Source organism: Euleptes europaea, chromosome 8 (genome assembly GCF_029931775.1).
Source record: "Euleptes europaea isolate rEulEur1 chromosome 8, rEulEur1.hap1, whole genome shotgun sequence".
NCBI classification, from domain to species: domain Eukaryota; kingdom Metazoa; phylum Chordata; class Lepidosauria; order Squamata; family Sphaerodactylidae; genus Euleptes; species Euleptes europaea.
The window spans coordinates 31,468,865-31,486,873 of NC_079319.1; the positions used below are offsets into that span (position 1 = coordinate 31,468,865).

General features: G+C 40.7%; 1 protein-coding gene across 5 annotated transcripts in view; it reads right to left on the reverse strand.

The window, feature by feature from the left end:
* RALYL (RALY RNA binding protein like) overlaps positions 1–18,009 on the reverse strand; it is a 313,989-nt gene that overhangs the window by 158,581 nt on the left and 137,399 nt on the right. For all 5 annotated transcript variants that reach the window (XM_056854029.1, XM_056854028.1, XM_056854025.1 and 2 more), the window contains one exon: positions 11,444–11,722. In XM_056854029.1, coding sequence (XP_056710007.1) covers positions 11,444–11,699 — 256 coding nt within the window. In that variant the 5' untranslated portion in view covers positions 11,700–11,722. The remainder of the gene's footprint in view (positions 1–11,443; positions 11,723–18,009) is intronic.

Consider the following 18,009-nt stretch of genomic DNA (forward strand, 5'->3'; position numbering starts at 1 on the left):
TATATATACAACTCACTAGTGATTTGTGCATGAGAATATAGGCAATGGCTGCAGCCTATCCACATAGACATCTATGCAGACTTTCAGAGTTTTTGTTCTTATCTTCACTGCAGTATTCTCACAGCCAAAAATCCAAGCCCTTTTCTTTCTTTTTTTAATAAATTTTTTATTATTTTTCTATAGCGATCAAACAAAGTATTCAACAATCAATACAAGTAAACATCAGAGTATAGATTCTAATTAATAATTGTTGAAAATACATCCATATATAGATAATAAAAAATAAAATATAAAGACTTCCCCTACACCTCCCTCAATCTTATCATTTATTTGTTATCTCCTTTGTTTAAGATTCTAATCCTAATATTATTACAAACATTTATAAACATTTACTATTTCATTTACCTATTTTAAAGCAAAGAGAAAAAAAGAAAAAAGAAAAAAGGAAAAGGAAAAAAGAACAGATATAAAAAATAGAAATAAAAATGGATTAGATAATATGTAACATTTTTAACCTCCTTTAGAAATAAATATTCTAATTTCTCTGTTTCTCCCACATATCTAATAACTGTCAATTATGTTAATGCCATTAATTATTCTATTTTTATCAAAGCCAAACCGTTTAATCAGACCTTTTAAGTTAACCCCCCCCCAAAAAATCTAAGCCCTTTGACCCAGTCTCTTTATCTTAAATTTCCAACATTTTCCTCTCTTTCCCAAAAGCTTTGAACGATGAAGGGCATCCATGGAAGTTGTTAATGCAGTTCCCTCTATAAAAATTAATGTAAGATAGTGCATCTGCAACAGATTTTCTTCCATCTCCAAGGCGAAGAGAAAAATCCCGGTGTTTCCAGCTGTTTGCTCTCCCAGTTAACTTTGAAAAGTTCATCAGGTAGTACATACAACCAAAAATCCAAGTCGCTTACATTCATCTCCATGGTTATCAATCGGGTAGATTCGGTTTCTTCTTGCAAGTATATATCCTTCAGAAATCCTTCGTAGCTCTCCATCTCCTTTGCAGTGTTTAATTCTTCATTTAATGGTTTATCATTTGGGGAGCTTCCTTCTCTCATCTCAGATCTCATTGTCATAATCCAGACTTTAATGTCCTTAAAATCTCCCAGAATTTCATCCAATTTCCGAACAGCAAGTTCATAGGTGTTGTTTGTCAGAGAGAAGAGACGATCCATGCATTTAATCTCACTTTCCATGGTTGCCACTTCTGGTGGTTAATTGAAGTTTAATTTGTAAGATCCAGACAGGAATATGTTGAGTTGTAAAATGATGTTGCGGGGGGTAGAGTAAAAAGTTGCACGTCTGCCTCCTTCCTTTTGCCTAGGAACTGGGGAAGTATTTGCCAGTTACACATCCGGTCTCAAATCCCGTAGTATTCTCATGATGGCAGACGATAGCTGATACTTCCGGGTAAGACGTGGCAAAGGAATTTGTTTACTCAGAAAAGCCTCCTCCCGGAAATGGGGGGGAACCTGCTCGTCCCTCCTCCTTGCACTTCAGGATTTCTGATTGGTGGCTATACCGTCATTCAAATAGTCCCAATTGTTGTGTCTATCCACCGATCAATTTGATTAAGATCCTGTCGGCTTATCAAATTTTTTTAAATGTCAAAGAGTCAACCAAATCTCAGATGGGAGGATTTGGATTCTATAGATATTTTTTCCACTCCTTCAAGAGTTCCAATTCCAAGTAAAACAAAAGAGTTCTTGTTACTTACTCAGATTTTAGAAGAGTAGGTATTCTTGCTTAAATATCGTTGCTTAGATGGTAGATAGGGGAGAGCTGAGCCTAAATTCCAAGAAAGACATTCACGGCAATGGTTCCTCCTCAAGCCAGACGGGACCTCATCCAGGATTCCAAGAGTTGCACGATGGCTCTCTCGTCAAAACTGGGGGTCAAACCGCACTTCGTGGGCAGCAGGACAAAAACTGTTTCCCAATCCACTGTTTAGGATCGGGAAGGGGTGCAGGATTACACCCCAGATTTGAACAAATCTTGGTTCTCTTGGGAGCCCCCAAGAGACGCACTCAGTTCAGCATCCCTAGCGGAAGTTCAAAATCCAAGCTGTTTTCAAAGTAGAACAGTAGCTTGTCTTTTTGCCTGTTATGAGAGCCAGTGTGGTGTAGTGGTTAAGAGCAGTGGACTCTAATCTGGAGAACCGGGTTTGAATCTCCACTCCTCCACATGAGCGGCATACTCTAATCTGGTGAACCAAGTTGGTTTCCCCACTCCTCCACATGAAGCCAGCTGGGTGACCTTGGGCTAGTCACAGTTCTCTCTGGGCTCTCTCAGCCCCACCTACCTCATAAGGTGTCTGTTGTGGGGAGAGGAAGGGAAGGTGATTGTAATCTGGTTTGATTTTCCTTTAAAAAAGGGTGGAGAAAGTCGGCATATAAAATCCAACTCTTCTTCTTCTTCCACTACTACCACTACCGCTACTACCACTGCTTCTGCTGCTGCTGCTACTACTACTATGGCAAAAATATAAAAGAAAGCACTAACCATGTGTGTGATTTTCCTCAGTGTGTACATAGAATAAGCACCTATGCATCACGAACAGAAGATGATGGCAGAGAAGGATCTTTCCACCCTTCCCCCCATACCCACCTGTGAGGGCCAAAATGAAAAGGCAATGCTGGGTTTAGTAATACCTGATGGATTAAAGCCATGCAAAATAGGACACTGCAGTGAAAACAATGTCATAGTCAAAACTGCCTTGTATCAGCAGAGCCTCTTGCATTAGCAGGGCCTGTTCCACCAAGTCTTCTTGTGCTTGGAGAAAGAAGACATTGTTTTTGTTGTTGCTGTATTACAGCTGATGTTATTACAATTTAGGCCAAACTAGACCAGTCATCATCCCCATTTCTCTCTAGGGATATGCCATTTTGTAGAGTGAATCCCCACTGGGGAACTGCTTTTAACTGTACTGCAGAGGCCCGATTCTGAACCAGATGAACTTTGGTATGATCCAGAAAGTTAAAATTTGTGTTGTGTTTATTTTATAAGTTTACACAAGTTTAGAGATTTTTCTTTAAAAGGAACAAACAAGCTTATTTTTCTTCAGCAAGGCTATGTACTCTGAAGTAAAGCCCCTCCTGTTGTTCGTTATGTTTAAATACTTATCCAGCAGAGGCAGGACGGTGGCTAGAGAAGCGTCACAGTAAGTTACATCTACTGCACCACAACAATAATTGTCTGTATGCAGGCCAAGTTTGTTTCTCAGTTTGATTACAGTACATTAAAGTTTCCCTAAATCAGCTGTCCTACAGAAAATAATATTCTACAAATACCAGGAATACACTTGGCAAATATATAATTAATAAATCAGTTGCACAAAGAGCCAAGATCTCTGGCAGATAACGATTCTTATGGGACTATACTTGCTACAGGAAGTTATGGATCCGTTCTGATGATTCAGGATCTTCAACTATTTTAAGCACCATTTATTTGGCAGCTAATTGTCATTTTTAGGACACAGTTTCCAGGTAGTTTCACTTTGACTTAGTAAAACATTCAGCACATAGCGCATTCTACTACTATGGCTGCGTACCATGGGGTAAATCACAATGTATGTGCTGCACACATTTGCTGCTTAGACAAAGATGCCACACTCCAACCATTAAGGTGTGCTTCTGCCTGTTTGAGTTCAATATAGTCTAACTTTAAATCTGTGTTTGGACTATAGCATCTGCTTCCTGAGAAGCACCATAAAGTGTAAAAGCCAGGAGACAGGTCCATAATTACATCTGGAGAAAATGTGACATAGAGCTACGGTTAGCTGCAAAGGTTAGCTGCAGTTCCCTATAATAGGGTGTGTTGGGAGCTGGCCCCGAGTAACAAGGTATCAATGTCTGCAGGAGTTCTCATTTCAATGGACCCATACACATGTAGGTAAGGGTCAACAGAAGCCAAGGGTTAGCCTAGCAAAGCTGCAACCAGAGATCAGAAGAGCAGGAAACAAGAAGCCCAAGGTAATCCAAAGCCGAACAAAGTAATGTGAGGAAAAGATGCAAGATCTATGCATGGCAAGAGAATAATCTCACAGCACGGCAAGTGTATCAGTCTGAAGATCTTAGCGTTTTCCTTTGTAGGGCCTGATAGAACTGAAATGGTCCTTGGAGACAACTAAAACATGTGGTGGAGTCTGTATTGCATTAGGACAACAAAAAAGTGGGGGGACTCAACCCAGAAAGTACAGGAGACCTCAAAGGTTGAGCTGGAAGCTATAAACTATAACAAAATAATTATATTTATTCTAAGGGGTACACTATAAATTTGTTAAAAACTTGGGTCTGGAATGCAGGCTACATATAAAAACATCAGTTATAAAAATCTTTCAAAAATGCATGAGTTTGCTACGATGTCGAATTTAACAAATTTGCTTCGAAGAAAGCTGACCGACGATTACAAGAAGAGATGGCAAATTGGCCATTGTTTTTTGATAGATACGCATGATAAAATATGTTTATGAAATGAATGAATATGTCAGATTCAAATAAAAGTTGAAAAGTTACATAACATAGAATTGACAATTGTATGCATAATATAGGGGGGACTTTAGTTGAAATTCAAATATAGAACACTTCAAGTATACAATAGATTTCAAGCAAAACGGGTTGATTAATTATGAAGCATAGAACAGAAATGTAGTAATACGAGTTAAGAGTTTTTTTCTGCATTTTGTAATTTCATAAGAGATTACAGATGGGGTAAGAATGGGAAAGTGGATAATTATGGGCACGTACATGGAACAAAATATTTTTTTCCCCTATTTGCTTTTTCCTTCCCTTTCTTTTCTGTACCCTTTAAAAATGAAAAAAAAAGTTATAAAAATCTCATACATAGTTGATATACATTCAGTATAAATGACTAATACAGGATCACACGCGTTTCAGCCTGAACAGGCCTTCCTCAGTGGTCATAAATATACAACATTAAAAACACATCTGGAAGTGAACTTCATGAGGTATTTTTTTTATCTTATATCCTATGTGGCCTGATGGAAGCTCTTAACCCAAACTGGGTCTTGCCACATGGAAAATTGCTCACATGCCAATCTAGTATAGAACTATCAATGTTTCCGGATGTGTATACATCAAGCAATAAATTGCATTGGTTGTATTGCAGCTAAGGTGAGGTTTCTCTCTTGAGAAACACAGCTCTGTCTGCAAGACTTGTAGCAGAAACATTGACCTGATGGTATAAAAGCTAAGATTCCAGAGCCGAATTGCTGGAAGCCCTGGGTCCAGATGACTTCCTCTAATCTATGGGTATTGTACATTTATAGACAAGGTCAAATGTCATGGTATTTTGTCACAAAAGTGTGGAGCAGTTGTCTGATGCATTTGTTGTTTTAAACTTCATTAAACACTGCCTTATCCACATTTACCAAGCCTAATGTAATTTGAAGCAAGGAAATATGTAAGAACCACCTTAAAAAAGGTAAAGGTCCCCTGTGCGAGCACCAGGTCATTCCTGACCCATGGGGTGATGTTAAATCCCGACGTTTACTAGGCAGACTTTGTTTACGGGGTGGTTTGCCAGTGCCTTCCCCAATCATCTTCCCTTTACCCCCAGCAAGCTGGGTACTCATTTTACCAACCTCAGAAGGATAGAAGGCTGAGTCAACCTTGAGCCGGCTACCTGAAACCAACTTCCGTCATGATCGAACTCAGGTCGTGAGCAGAGCTTGGACTGCAGTACTGCAGCTTACCACTCTGCGCCACGGGGCTCACCTTAGCCAACATTTTTATTTTAGCTGGGGTTAGGGATTTCTGATTCTTCCTTTTCAATGTCAAGTTCATGTGTCAAGGTTGGCAGCATGTCACAACTGTTGAAATTAATGTGTAGGGCTACATATTCTAGTCTGATTGATTTCAAGTCTAATTTTCAATAAATTGTCCACTATAATTTAGTGCTAGGGAACAATGTACTTAAAATTAGGCATAACTTAATACTTAGTCAGACTAGAATTCTTAGTCCTACATACAAGTCTCATGGACTAGGGATTGGGGAGAGACAGAGAAATAGAATCAAATTATTAAATAAAATGTAGATGTATGCATAATGAACCACAAAAACCTCTGTCAGATATACTATGGCTTGGTCCAAAAAGCTGGTAGGACCCACACAATCACTGTTAAATGAGATTACAGTCCATTGCAGATCATACATAGCTACCAGGTTAAGAATTGGTGCATTATGTGTGCACCCACTGTGATTTCAACTAGTAAGGGAGTCCTTTTGCATTATCTGTAATATTATCGGTATTTCTATTCGGTTTTTATATACAGTATTCCTGTTCTTATACTGTTTTGTGTACTTTGGATTAGGATGAGTTTCAAATAGGGATGCCTGTAAAATTGTATTGTGTGAAAATTCTTTTGGGTTTCCAGGTCGTGTATTACTAGAAATATTACCACAGCAGAACTCATTACGTCATAAACTAGAGTATGAATTTTTGAATAAAATTTAAATTAAATGAACGATTTCAAGATTAATACTGTTAATACAAACATATATGCACATCTTCTTTGCTATTTTACATTACTATGTTGCAGAAAAGTGAAGTAAAACAAAAAATCAGTAAACAGAACCTCCATTCAAAATTTAACCTTCGTGTGCAGAAATAATGATCAAGCTATACTTTCACCACAGAAGAGCTTACTTTTGAAGGCATTTTGTTTCTGTGTTGCATATAAGCAATTATGTTGTGCTTCTGTGTAATGCAACCAAACCAAAATATTTTCTTTTTCAGGGAACCCATTTTCCAATATACTTATAAACTGCAATGAAAGAAGAAGAAGAGTTGTTTTTTATATGCCGATCTTCTCTACCTTTTTTCAAGGAGAATCGAACCGGTTTACAATCACCTTCCTTTCCTCTCCCCACAACAGACACCTTGTGAGGTAGGTAGGGCTGAGAGAGTTCTGAGAGAACTGTGACTAGCTCAAGGTCACCCAGCTGGCTTCATGTGTAGGAGTGGGGAAACCAACCCGGTTAACCAGATTAGAGTCCGCCACTCACGTGGAGGAGTGGGGAATTAAACCCGGTTCTCCAGATTAGTCCAGTGCTCTTAACCACTACAACACACTGGCTCTCAATAAACTTTTTTATTGTATGAAATCTGTTCTCAGTTTACTGAAATCCTCCTTTCTTGCTGGAAGACAACTGGAATGGAATAAAATTAATAATGGAACCACAGGACAATATCAATGTGGAACTGAGGGAATTTACTCATCCCCCATTGCAAAGCTAATTAATTTATTAATGCCTTTTACCATGAACTGTGTGATTGAGGTATTGCATTGGGCCCACTGTATGAGTGAAGCAGTATGCTGGATTCTTTGTGATCACCAATTGTAGTAAGAATTGCCTTTTCAGGAACTAGATTATACAGGATTACTTGGGGGGGGAAAGCATGTTAATTTGGATTCCTTGACAATATTTATGTGCAAATAAACAATTTTGTACAAGGGAGTCATCTTCTCTTCTAGAAATGAGACTGTATAGTCCACTCAGGCCATCAAGAGGAATTGATTCATGGGAGAGATTACAGACTCTGCAAACATGTTTAGGAGTGTTTCATTTCCATTGCAGGCACAAGATACAAAAGAAGCGTTCAGAGCAAGAACACAAGAAGCATGCAGGGGGGAAATGGCTCTATTGCCGCATCAATTCAATTTACAACAAAGGTACATGTTGAATTCTAGCTAAAGGGGTTCTTTATTACCTGCCCCACACTTTGTATGTTTTCTTGGGTTGTCATGATTTAGAAAGTCCCTGCAGGGCTCCTGTACTTCCCAAGAGGTTGTGCAATAGAGTATGCTGTCCAAAATAATTATCTGTAACCTCCATTTTACCCAAGGCTATATGTCAGTCTGTGCTCACTAGGTACTTGGAGACTGTGTCTAATTTGGACCTGAAGGCAGGCGTACGTGAATAATACTTACAGAGACAAAACAGGATGGAAACCACAGTGAAACTGATTTATTAGTTTTAAAGGACATCAACCAAAAGCAGCTGTAGTCAAACCTTTGTTATTTCTAGCAAGGGATTTAATATTTTTTGGTATTAGATTTCTGAGCACTTTTTTCTTCCCCTTTTACCAATGAATAATGAATATCTGCAGTAGCTTTAAATAACTCCAACAACAAAAAAGTTAAGAAACTGTAATACTCTTTTAAGGAATTAAAGTTGCATTCTGGGGTCATAGTGTGCTCTTGATTCAATGTAACTAGTTGTCAGTAGATATGCAACACTATAAAATCTGAGCAATTCAGATAACTCAAACCCCACAGGCAACACATTTTAACAACTGTTAGAATAAAATTTCCCAGTTTCATAATACAACCCCTAAAAATTCATACATACTTCCTGCCTAGGGTTGCCAGCCCTGGGTTGGGAAAAACCTGGAGATTTTATGGATGGAGCCTGAGGAGGAAGGGGTTTTGGGGAGGGGAGGGACTTCAATGGGGTATAATGCCATAGAGTATACCTTCCAAAGCGGCCATTTTCTCCAGGTGAACTGATCTCTGTAACTTGGAGATCAGTTGTAATTGTGGGAGATCTCCAGCCATTACCTGGAGGTTGGCAACTCTATTCCTGCCTGACTCATGTATGTGAGCATGGATATTCATCTTCTTTTGGAATAGTCTGTGTCAGACAGTGCACTTTGTATCAGATTAATTGTTTGGAAGTATGGTGTATCATTGATTCATTGAACCTATTCCAAAATAGATTTTTGTGATCAGGTTACCAGACATTGTATTTGTCCCATCAGCCATCATGTACACAGTGTGATCTTCACGGCACGTCTGTGTATCTATTCGGTTCAAGGGAAATGATGCTATGCTGTGAGAGGCAGGGAGGAAAAGGGTCTTATGATCTGGTAAGGGAAAAAATTGGTAGCAAGCAGGGAAAACTTGTTAGGAATAGATCAGAGTTCATCTATCAGTAATTCTGTTGTAAATGAAGCTGACTCATGGGGAGAGCTGTGAACGTGTACTGTAGGCAGCACCATTTTAAATATTCCAGTAACAACTTCCAGTCAACACATCTCTTTAGACAGTTGCTGTACGTTGGGTGAATGCAGCTGTCCATCTGCCAAGTGGTAATTTAACCACGGAGGCCGTACAGTTGTACACTGATGTTATTGTGAGGGGTATTTTAGAAGAAGAAGAAGAGTTGGTTTTCATATGCCGACTTTCTCTACCACTTAAGGGAGAATCAAACTGACTTACAGACACCTTCCCTTCCCCTCCCCACAACAGACACCTTGCAAGGTAGGTGGGGCTGAGAGAGTGTGACTAGCCCAAGGTCACCCAGCTGGCTTCATGTGGAGGAGCGGGGAAAGAAATCCAGTTCACCAGATTAGCCTCAGCCGCTCATGTGGAGGAGTGGGGAATAAAAAGTTCCCTGCTTCCCCAAATTTGTTCCAGGTGGGAATATATTCTTAACCCTGTTGGTCATTCAGAAAATCTAATTGTCCTCGGTAGCTGCTGGTTCCGACCATTCATTTTAAAAATAAACCATATAAAACAAATACAAAGTTATCACAAACAAGTCGCTATACATCAATAAACAAGCAACAAAATAGATCTCACTGATATCCACACAATTGCTACAAGAGACATTCGATGAAATTTACGATTGCTGGGCAGCAAACCAGCACGCTAATGCCTACAGCACTTCATAATTCCTGGGTGCATTTTATAGGCAGCAGCTAGATGAAGCTTTTTGAACCAAGCTCTTGATAGCCACATTTCATTTTACACTATTACATTATGTCCTGCATGTTATTTGCTAGCTCCTAGATCCCCCCCCCCGAAATACTGTAATACCTTCTCCTAGCAACACAAAAGGCAGATTTTAGACCAATTTGAAAAGATCCATAGTAAATCCTATGCCTTCAGTAGGTACTGGTGTGAGGCTGGAAAATACCTGCAGATTTTGGGGGTGGAGCCAGAGGAGGGCGAGGTTTGAAGAGGGGAGGGATTTCAATGCCATAGAGTCCAATTGCCAAAGCAGCCATTTACTCCAGGGGAACTGATCTCTATTGGCTGGAGATCAGTTGTAATACCTGGAGATCTCCAGCTACTACCTGGAGGTTGGCAACTTCAGGTGACATTCACAACACACCGGGCCACTCTTTTTCTATTTATTGGGGGAATGTTCTATGCATGCAATAAGCTTTTTTACTGTGCTTTTAAATGCGCTCATTGTAGATAAATTTTATTATTATCTTACTCAAGGAACAACTATCACATTATGAACCTGGAAATGCTTGTGCTGGGGTGAGGGGACAGCTGTGGAAGGTAATTTTGAACAGGAAAATGGTTAGTGAGGAAAGGTTTACTTCTTCCTCCACCACTTCTCTGCTCCACTCAAAATCAGAGAGCTCCAAAATTGCTTTTCAGTAGGAAAAAGAAAACCTGTGTCAGATTAATATTATAAGTACTTGCATGTAACACAAAACCTGCCCCTAGCATATACTCAAAATAAGTTTGGCACAAGTGCTGATCCTTCTTGCTCGATTCACTAAGATAACAGAGTCTGGAAAATCCTTGACCAGATGATTCAAAGCCGCAGGCAACACCCCCACCCCCCAATAATTCACATCAAAAGCATAATATGGGCACAGCAGCAAACATGCCATCTGGTTTTATTCTGGTGGGTGCAACCTCAAGTATATGTATAAGAACATAAGAAAAGCCATGCTGGATCAGACCAAGGGCCATCAAGTCCAGAAGTTTGTTCAGACAGTGGCCAACCAGGTGCCTCCAGGAAGCCCATAAACAAGACGACTGAAGCAGCATCCTGCCTGTGTTCCAAAGCACCTAATGTGAAAGGCATGCTCCTCAGATACTGTAGAAAATAGGTATGCATCATGACTAGCATCCATTTTTACTAGAAGCCATGAATAGCTCTATCCTCCATGGACATGTCCACTCCCCTTTTAAAGCCTTCCAAGTTGGCAGCCACACCACATCCTGGGCAGGGAGTTCCAAAATTTAACTGTGTTGTATGAAGAAATATTTCCTTTTATCAGTTCTGATTCTGAATCTCTTACCCTCCAGCTTCAGCGTTCTAGTATTATGAGAGAGGTCTCTGTCCACTGTCTCCATACCATGCATAATTTTATAGACCTCTATCATGTCTCCCCTTAACCGCCTTCTTTCCGAGCAAAACAGCCCTAAGCTTTTTAAGTGCTCCTCGCAGGGCAGTTGATCTAGCCCCCTGATCATTTTGGTTACTCTTTTCTGCACCTTCTCAAGCTCTGCAATATCCCTTTTTAGGTGTGGTGACCAGAACCGGGCACAGTATTCCAAGTGTGGTCTCACCGTAGATTTGTACAAGGGCAGTACATGAAAAAAAAATGCCATGGACAGCAATAAATGAATACATGAAATAGGGTGCACGTACTCACCTAGAGGTTGCCCAGCAATGATCCTGGCATTCTCTCCCGCCACTGCTGCTCTTGCATGCCTCTCACTCATGTACTGTACAAAAGCGTAGCCTTTGTGGACTGAGCAGCCAACTATTTTCCCATACTTGGCAAAGATCGCCTCTATGTCACCCTTTTTGACGATGGCTGTATTGAGATTGCCGATGAAGACTCTGGAGTTGATGGACTTGGGGTCGTTCTTATTGGTGACATTACTGGTCTGTGTTTTGCCAGTCATGGTTGGCTCACTTGGCTTCAGCCCTTAAAACAAGATGACAAAAATTTATGCTTAACTGCCCACACTCAGCTCTAGTCAGGTATAGAAATTCATTAATAAGTGATCTGAGTCTCATGATAGACTAATGGGAATGATATATTCTACTCAGAATTAACAGCAAGAAAAGGCACAGTGGAGTATTACCAGAAGCCAATTTCAAATAATATATTTTTAGGGATATAAAAGTATACTCATAAATCTGTCCATCTAAAATTTACCACTTCGCCAATATTCACCAACTGAATATTCAGTCACCAGCTTATTAAATATCTATCCATCTTCATCATGCAAACTAAGGGCCTAAAACATTACGGTGTGTCAATGAACTGAACATTCGAAGCCAGGCAGAGGGAGGACCTCAACAATGCTGAAAGGCTTTCCTTCCTTTATCTGACTAGTGTCAATCAGTACACATTATCTTTTCCAGCCTGTTAAATACTACAGATCATTGCAAGAAGTGCAGTGCAGGTTATATATACAGCTACTTCGTGCAATCAATAGATTTCCATTAGGAACTCGCAATTTCTCCTTTTCAAAAGAGCTCAGAAGGGTAAACAAAAACACATTAATAGTAGAAGCAGAATGAAAAGCTAATTTTCTTGCAATGGCATAGTAGGGTCTTATTTGTGCATTAAGACTGCCTGTATGATTGTGTGGTTGTGTCCTGGAGAGAGAATACTTTAAATTATTTTTGTAGCTACACAAAAATTGATGGAAGCAGTAGTTACATTAAGTAATTTTATATCATAATTATGCTGTCTTTTTTATTAATAAAAAAGATCCAAGATAGCAAGTCATTCTAATACAATTAACAGAACAACCGCTATTTTCTAAGCTATTATTCTGGACTTTCAAAATAAGTTCTGCAAATTTAAAACTACTTTTGGGCACTTAAAAACTAAGAAACATTTCCCAAATTCTCTGTTTAAATTATTTATATAAAGAGATTTTTCAAGGGTGATAAGGAAATCAATGTTTATGTACATTGTTTTCTTTATAAATATGCCACCTGTTACTTAAGTAGGCTTCTGAGTTTTTTATCAATCAGCTAAACAGGTAGCAAACTTCTGAAAACACACATTTCTTAAGACTGAAAAACAGCTTTGGTAAATAAGATGTCACTGATTACCATATTTTTCGCTCCATAGGACACACCGCTCCATAAGACGCACCTAGTTTTTAGAGGAGGAAAACAAAAAAAATCTTGTTTTCCTCCTCTAAAAACTTGTCATATGGAGCGAATGTTGGCTGGGCGCGTGTGCATCGGGACGGCGCGTGCCGGCAGTCCCCGCCCCGACGGCCAGCTGGGAGGCGGGCGGGGCCGCATAGAGCTGGCTGGGCGCGTGCGCGTCTCGCTGGAACGACGCGAGCTGGCTCTGTGCGCCCCGCCCACCTGCCAGCTGGCCGTCGGGGCGGGGAAAGCTGGTTTGCGCTGAAACGACGCGAGCCGGCTCTGTGCACCCCGCCCATCTCCCAGCTGTGAGGCGGGCGGGGCGCACAGAGCCGGCTGGGTGCGCTGGAATGACGCGAGCCGGCTTTCCCAGCCCCAACGGCCAGCTGGGAGGCGGGTGGGGCGCACAGAGCCGGCTGGGCACGCTGGAACGGGGCGCACAGAGCCGGCTCGCATCATTCCAGCGTGCCCAGCCAGCTCTGTGTGCACGTTCGCTCCATAAGACGCACAGACATTTCCCCTCACTTTTGAGGAGGAAAAAAGTGCGTCTTATGGAGCGAAAAATACGGTAAGTATTAAAAAATTCTTTCTACGTAAAGCTAAGAATTATGTTTCTGTTCTTTTCTGGTTGGTTGCAATAACATTTTAAATCATATCACTAAATTTATTCAAGTAAAATCTAAGTTTGAGATGGTACTCAACTTAAAAACTGTTCAATTCTCAAGAGGAAAGAGAAATAATATTATTTCTGAAATACTAAAGATTTGGTTAAGCATTCATGTTTGATCCACTGTGCAATCATGAAAGGGGGCAGGAGATGCTTAGGAGCCAGCGTGACCCCAGCGCCAGTGTCTGTGCCGCTTGCTCTGTCCAAAGTGGCACAGATGCTGGCGCAGGGTGACTTGAACCGGCTCCAAGAACGACGCAGCAGTGCAAGCCTCATGCGCTGGTGCTGCCTCCCCAGCATCGTTTTTCTAGCACAAGTGCCCATGCCGGCATGCAGGGGGCGTTCCTGGGGGCACAGCTGCCAAAGCCCTTTCATCTTGGGAACACGCCATTTTGCAGGTATCGAGATATGCCTGCAAAACAACTGGCATACCCCATGGAACTCAATGGGGGAGTTCCACGGGGTTATGTCAAAAGTTCATTTTTTTATTTTTGGTCCGGTCTGGGAAGCCTCTCAGGGGGTGGTGTGGCTGCGCCATCCCCCGGCAATCAACTACCTCTCCTTAGGATCGAGCTGCCCGTGGTGTGAAGGCCTTTTTGAATTCTGTTGCCAACAGTTCCATACGGAAACTTATTTGCCACACAGATCATCATCCCCTTATAGTTCTCTGCACACAGCTGCAGCTCTCTAGTTCAAAGGTTCCGTGACAACAAGAAGAAAGCCACCTGGTATTGGTGGATCAATGTGCAAGCCAAAGTCAAAAAACAATTCTGCGCTTGAACCAACTGCCATAAAGATTTGGACTATAGTAACATGACCAAAGAACCCATAAGGAGGACCAGCCAGAAAGTACTCGGGCTTACATACTTTATCTCCCCAACTCCTCTACTTGAGAACTACACCAAGACTGAAGACTTCATTGGTTTAGAATCAACCACAGTTTGTCATGTCTTCAGAATTGGACTCTAACAATTCTGAGGTTCATTTCTGTTCTACAAACCAGGATTCTAAAGCCAGGATAAGGCAAGCAACAACAAAAATCAAGATCTGTTAAGCCTTCCAATCCGACATTACAGCAAATATCTTAAACAGGTATAAGAAACAAGATTCCTGAGCCAGTTACAGTGCAGCTTTAGATGATATTGTCTCAGAAACAGACAAAGAAGAAGAAGAGTTGGTTTTTATATACCGACTGTCTCTACCACTTAAGGCAGAATCAAACCGGCTTACAATCACCTCCCCCTCCCCTCCCCACAACAAACACCCTGTGAGGTAGGTGGGGCTGAGAGAGAGTGACTAGCCCAGCTGGCTTCACGTGTGGGAGTGGGGAAACAAATCCAGTTCACCAGATTAGCCTCCACTGCTCATGTGGCGGAGTGGGGAATCAAACCCGGTTCTCCAGATCAGACTCCACCGTTCCAAACCACCGCTCTTAACCGCTACACCATGCTTGGCAAGGCAGGGGGTAAGACAGGAACACGAACAATGCACCTGATTGCCATTTTTACACATTTCAATTAGACTGATGTAACAGATTATTAGTAGGCATTTTGTACCATAAGCCTGTATCCAAAGACTGTGCTCAGCCAAGAAGCTGTACTCCAACCTAAGGAGGCATCCTCCCATTTGAGTGGCTTTTCCTCTGGCAGAAGAGCTGCTAAAGTTAAGAGAAAAGCTCCATAGGATGGAGGAACAGCTTCAAACTTGGCTGAGCACAAGGGGAAGGATACAGGGGAGTATTTGTAGAAGTCCATCTCTGAGAAGAGCCCCTTATTACACAAAAATAAAAAAAATATGTGACTCCTCCTGTTTTAACGTGGCTGTCCATCAGAGTTCATGCATTCACATGTGTGTGCCTGCATGTACGCCTGCACGTGCACACACACAAATACACAATTATACACTGCTGCAGGCTTGTCTCTGTCAGATGTACTCCCCCCCACTGCACTTTATTTATTAAATCATATTGTATTAAATAACAATATCTTGTTCTGCACTGTTTTCTGAAGTAACTACACTGGGAAATTAATCACATTTTCCTTTTTAAATGATGTACAGAATATTGTCGAAGGCTTTCACGGTCAGAGTTCATTGGTTCTTGTAGGTTATCCGGGCTGTGTAACCGTGGTCTTACCAAGACCACGGTTAAACAGCCCAGATTACCTACAAGAACTGATGTACAGAACGTTTCATTGAATATTTAATTTCTCACAATGAACCTATCGGTTTTAATTCTGAAACCCACCCACCCCCAGCAAAAAAACAACAACAGAGAATGGGCCAGGTACAGTTGGGTGCATTTTTTAAAATCCCTCAGTATGTTCGAATACAAGCCAGTGGTCTTCAGTCCATGGTTTAGGATCTTTAGTTGGGCCAAAAAGCACCACTGAATGGGTCATACATTGGATTTAATGATGCAGAAAAGTACCTATTCAGTTCTTAAGCATGTTCAGGATCCCATAGCAGATCTAACTCATCAGTACATGTTTGTAAATTTAACACATGTAAGATGTACCTCAGAGCTTTAATTAAAAAACAACAGAATGCAAGTGAGCTCACCCCACCTCTAAACGCTTTCTATGCTGTTGGTTATACATAGGAATTATTGGAGCATTTGCTTTGTTTTATTCCATAACAATGTCACATTTTACATTCAGTTTTCTTCTGCAATGGTATGAATACAATTTGAATAGACCCTATTCTGATAGTCAGAATTAGCATTGCAAAATGCACCATACTTTCTATCACAGAGAAAAATGATTTGTTTGATGGTCGTTCTCAGATTAAAATATGCAACCAGGCAAATGTATTGCAGAAATTGTAAAAAGTAAGAATAATATTGTTTGTATAACTGAGGTTTGATTGCCTGCAGGATGGAAGTACAACATGTGTTAAATTTCCTATTCCAAAAAAGGAATCTCCATAGCAATGAAAAAGAACTCATATTAAGTTGTGTTTTTTTAAAAAATCAAACAACATAAACTTGCATGTTGGAGTCACTCACAACTTTATCTACCGAATCATATATATGAAATAGGTGCATAGCTCACATGCTGAGGTTTCCAAAATTATCTGAATTTTCGTGTGTAAACCTAGGTTCTGCCATTAGTCACTGTTCTCTTAGAGTGCTCTCAGCCCTTTCCTTTCCTTTTATCCCTTAGAAGCTCCTTGACCAATTGATCTTGAGCAGCATATATCTAGTGTTGGAGCGATATAAGGACTGAAACAAATCTTGCCACTGACAATGTAGCCTTAGGGTCCCTATCACTTAGTAAAAAAGGCATTATGTCAGTCACACAGGCATTGGATTTGTATGTTAAAAGGGGGAAAATATAGTGCAAAGTTCCTCATAAAAGCGGCATTCCAAAAGGGCATGAGCTAATGAGTCAATAGACTCTCAGCCCTACCTACCTCACAGGGTGTCTGTTGTAGGGAGGGGAAGCAAAAGATGATTGTAAGCCAGTTTGATTCTTCCTTAAGTGGTAGAGAAAGTCAGCATATAAAAACCAACTCTTCTTCTTCATTCTTATTTCTTCTCTTTAGCAAGCTGTGCCAAAACAATCTGCTGCACTAGGAAGGATATTGTGGTCTCTTCTGTCTGATTGCAGAACATGTGTCTATATAGAGCTGGCCGTTGTGAGACATTGTTTGTCCATCAACACATGTCTTCCATGTCCTAGCTAATATGGACACATTGTTATGAATTACCTCAAATTTTGTGAGTGATGTGCAGAGATGGGAAAATTTAAAATGGTCTATCTTGGTCTGTTCTAAAACATGTCTTTATAATATGTTGGTGATAACGTTTTATAGGTATATTTCAATGTTTGGATGGATTCTCTTAACAATTAGTCTTCGAAATGCTTTTATCTCTGCTAAAATTATTAGAGGCTATGACCTTATAAAATTTAACACAGCACTTAAAATACATGAAAAGAGCCACATTTTGGCTTGTAATGTAATTTCCCCCCCAGGGTATGGTCTGTCTGTTCTTGTACATGGCACAGCAAGTTTCATTTATTTTTTAAGGTTTCCTTTTCAGATTCTAAGAGCTGAAGCAAAATTAACCATGTTCTCCCAAGTAAGCATCTATTGAAAATACACACTCACTGTCCAAAGAACCAAAGAATATGAAACAGGACCTGGTGACAAATTAATATTCTTTAACGAATACTGTAAAAGAGTCATTCCTTCCTCTTCCTTTCCACTGACATTTCCTGGGGGGGGATGAGTGTGTGTGTGTGTGACAATGTGTGTATGTGTGCCCCCTCCCTTCTTGCTGTATGGAATAGCGTGCCGCCACAAGCCATGCCCTTCCTTTTTCTACCCACTGTTTGAGTCTCACACTGGGGCTATGTGCATTGGGGTCCATATGTGTGTACTGACCCACACCATACCCCCTAGCCAATTAACTGTTTGTAGTCCAGTCAGGA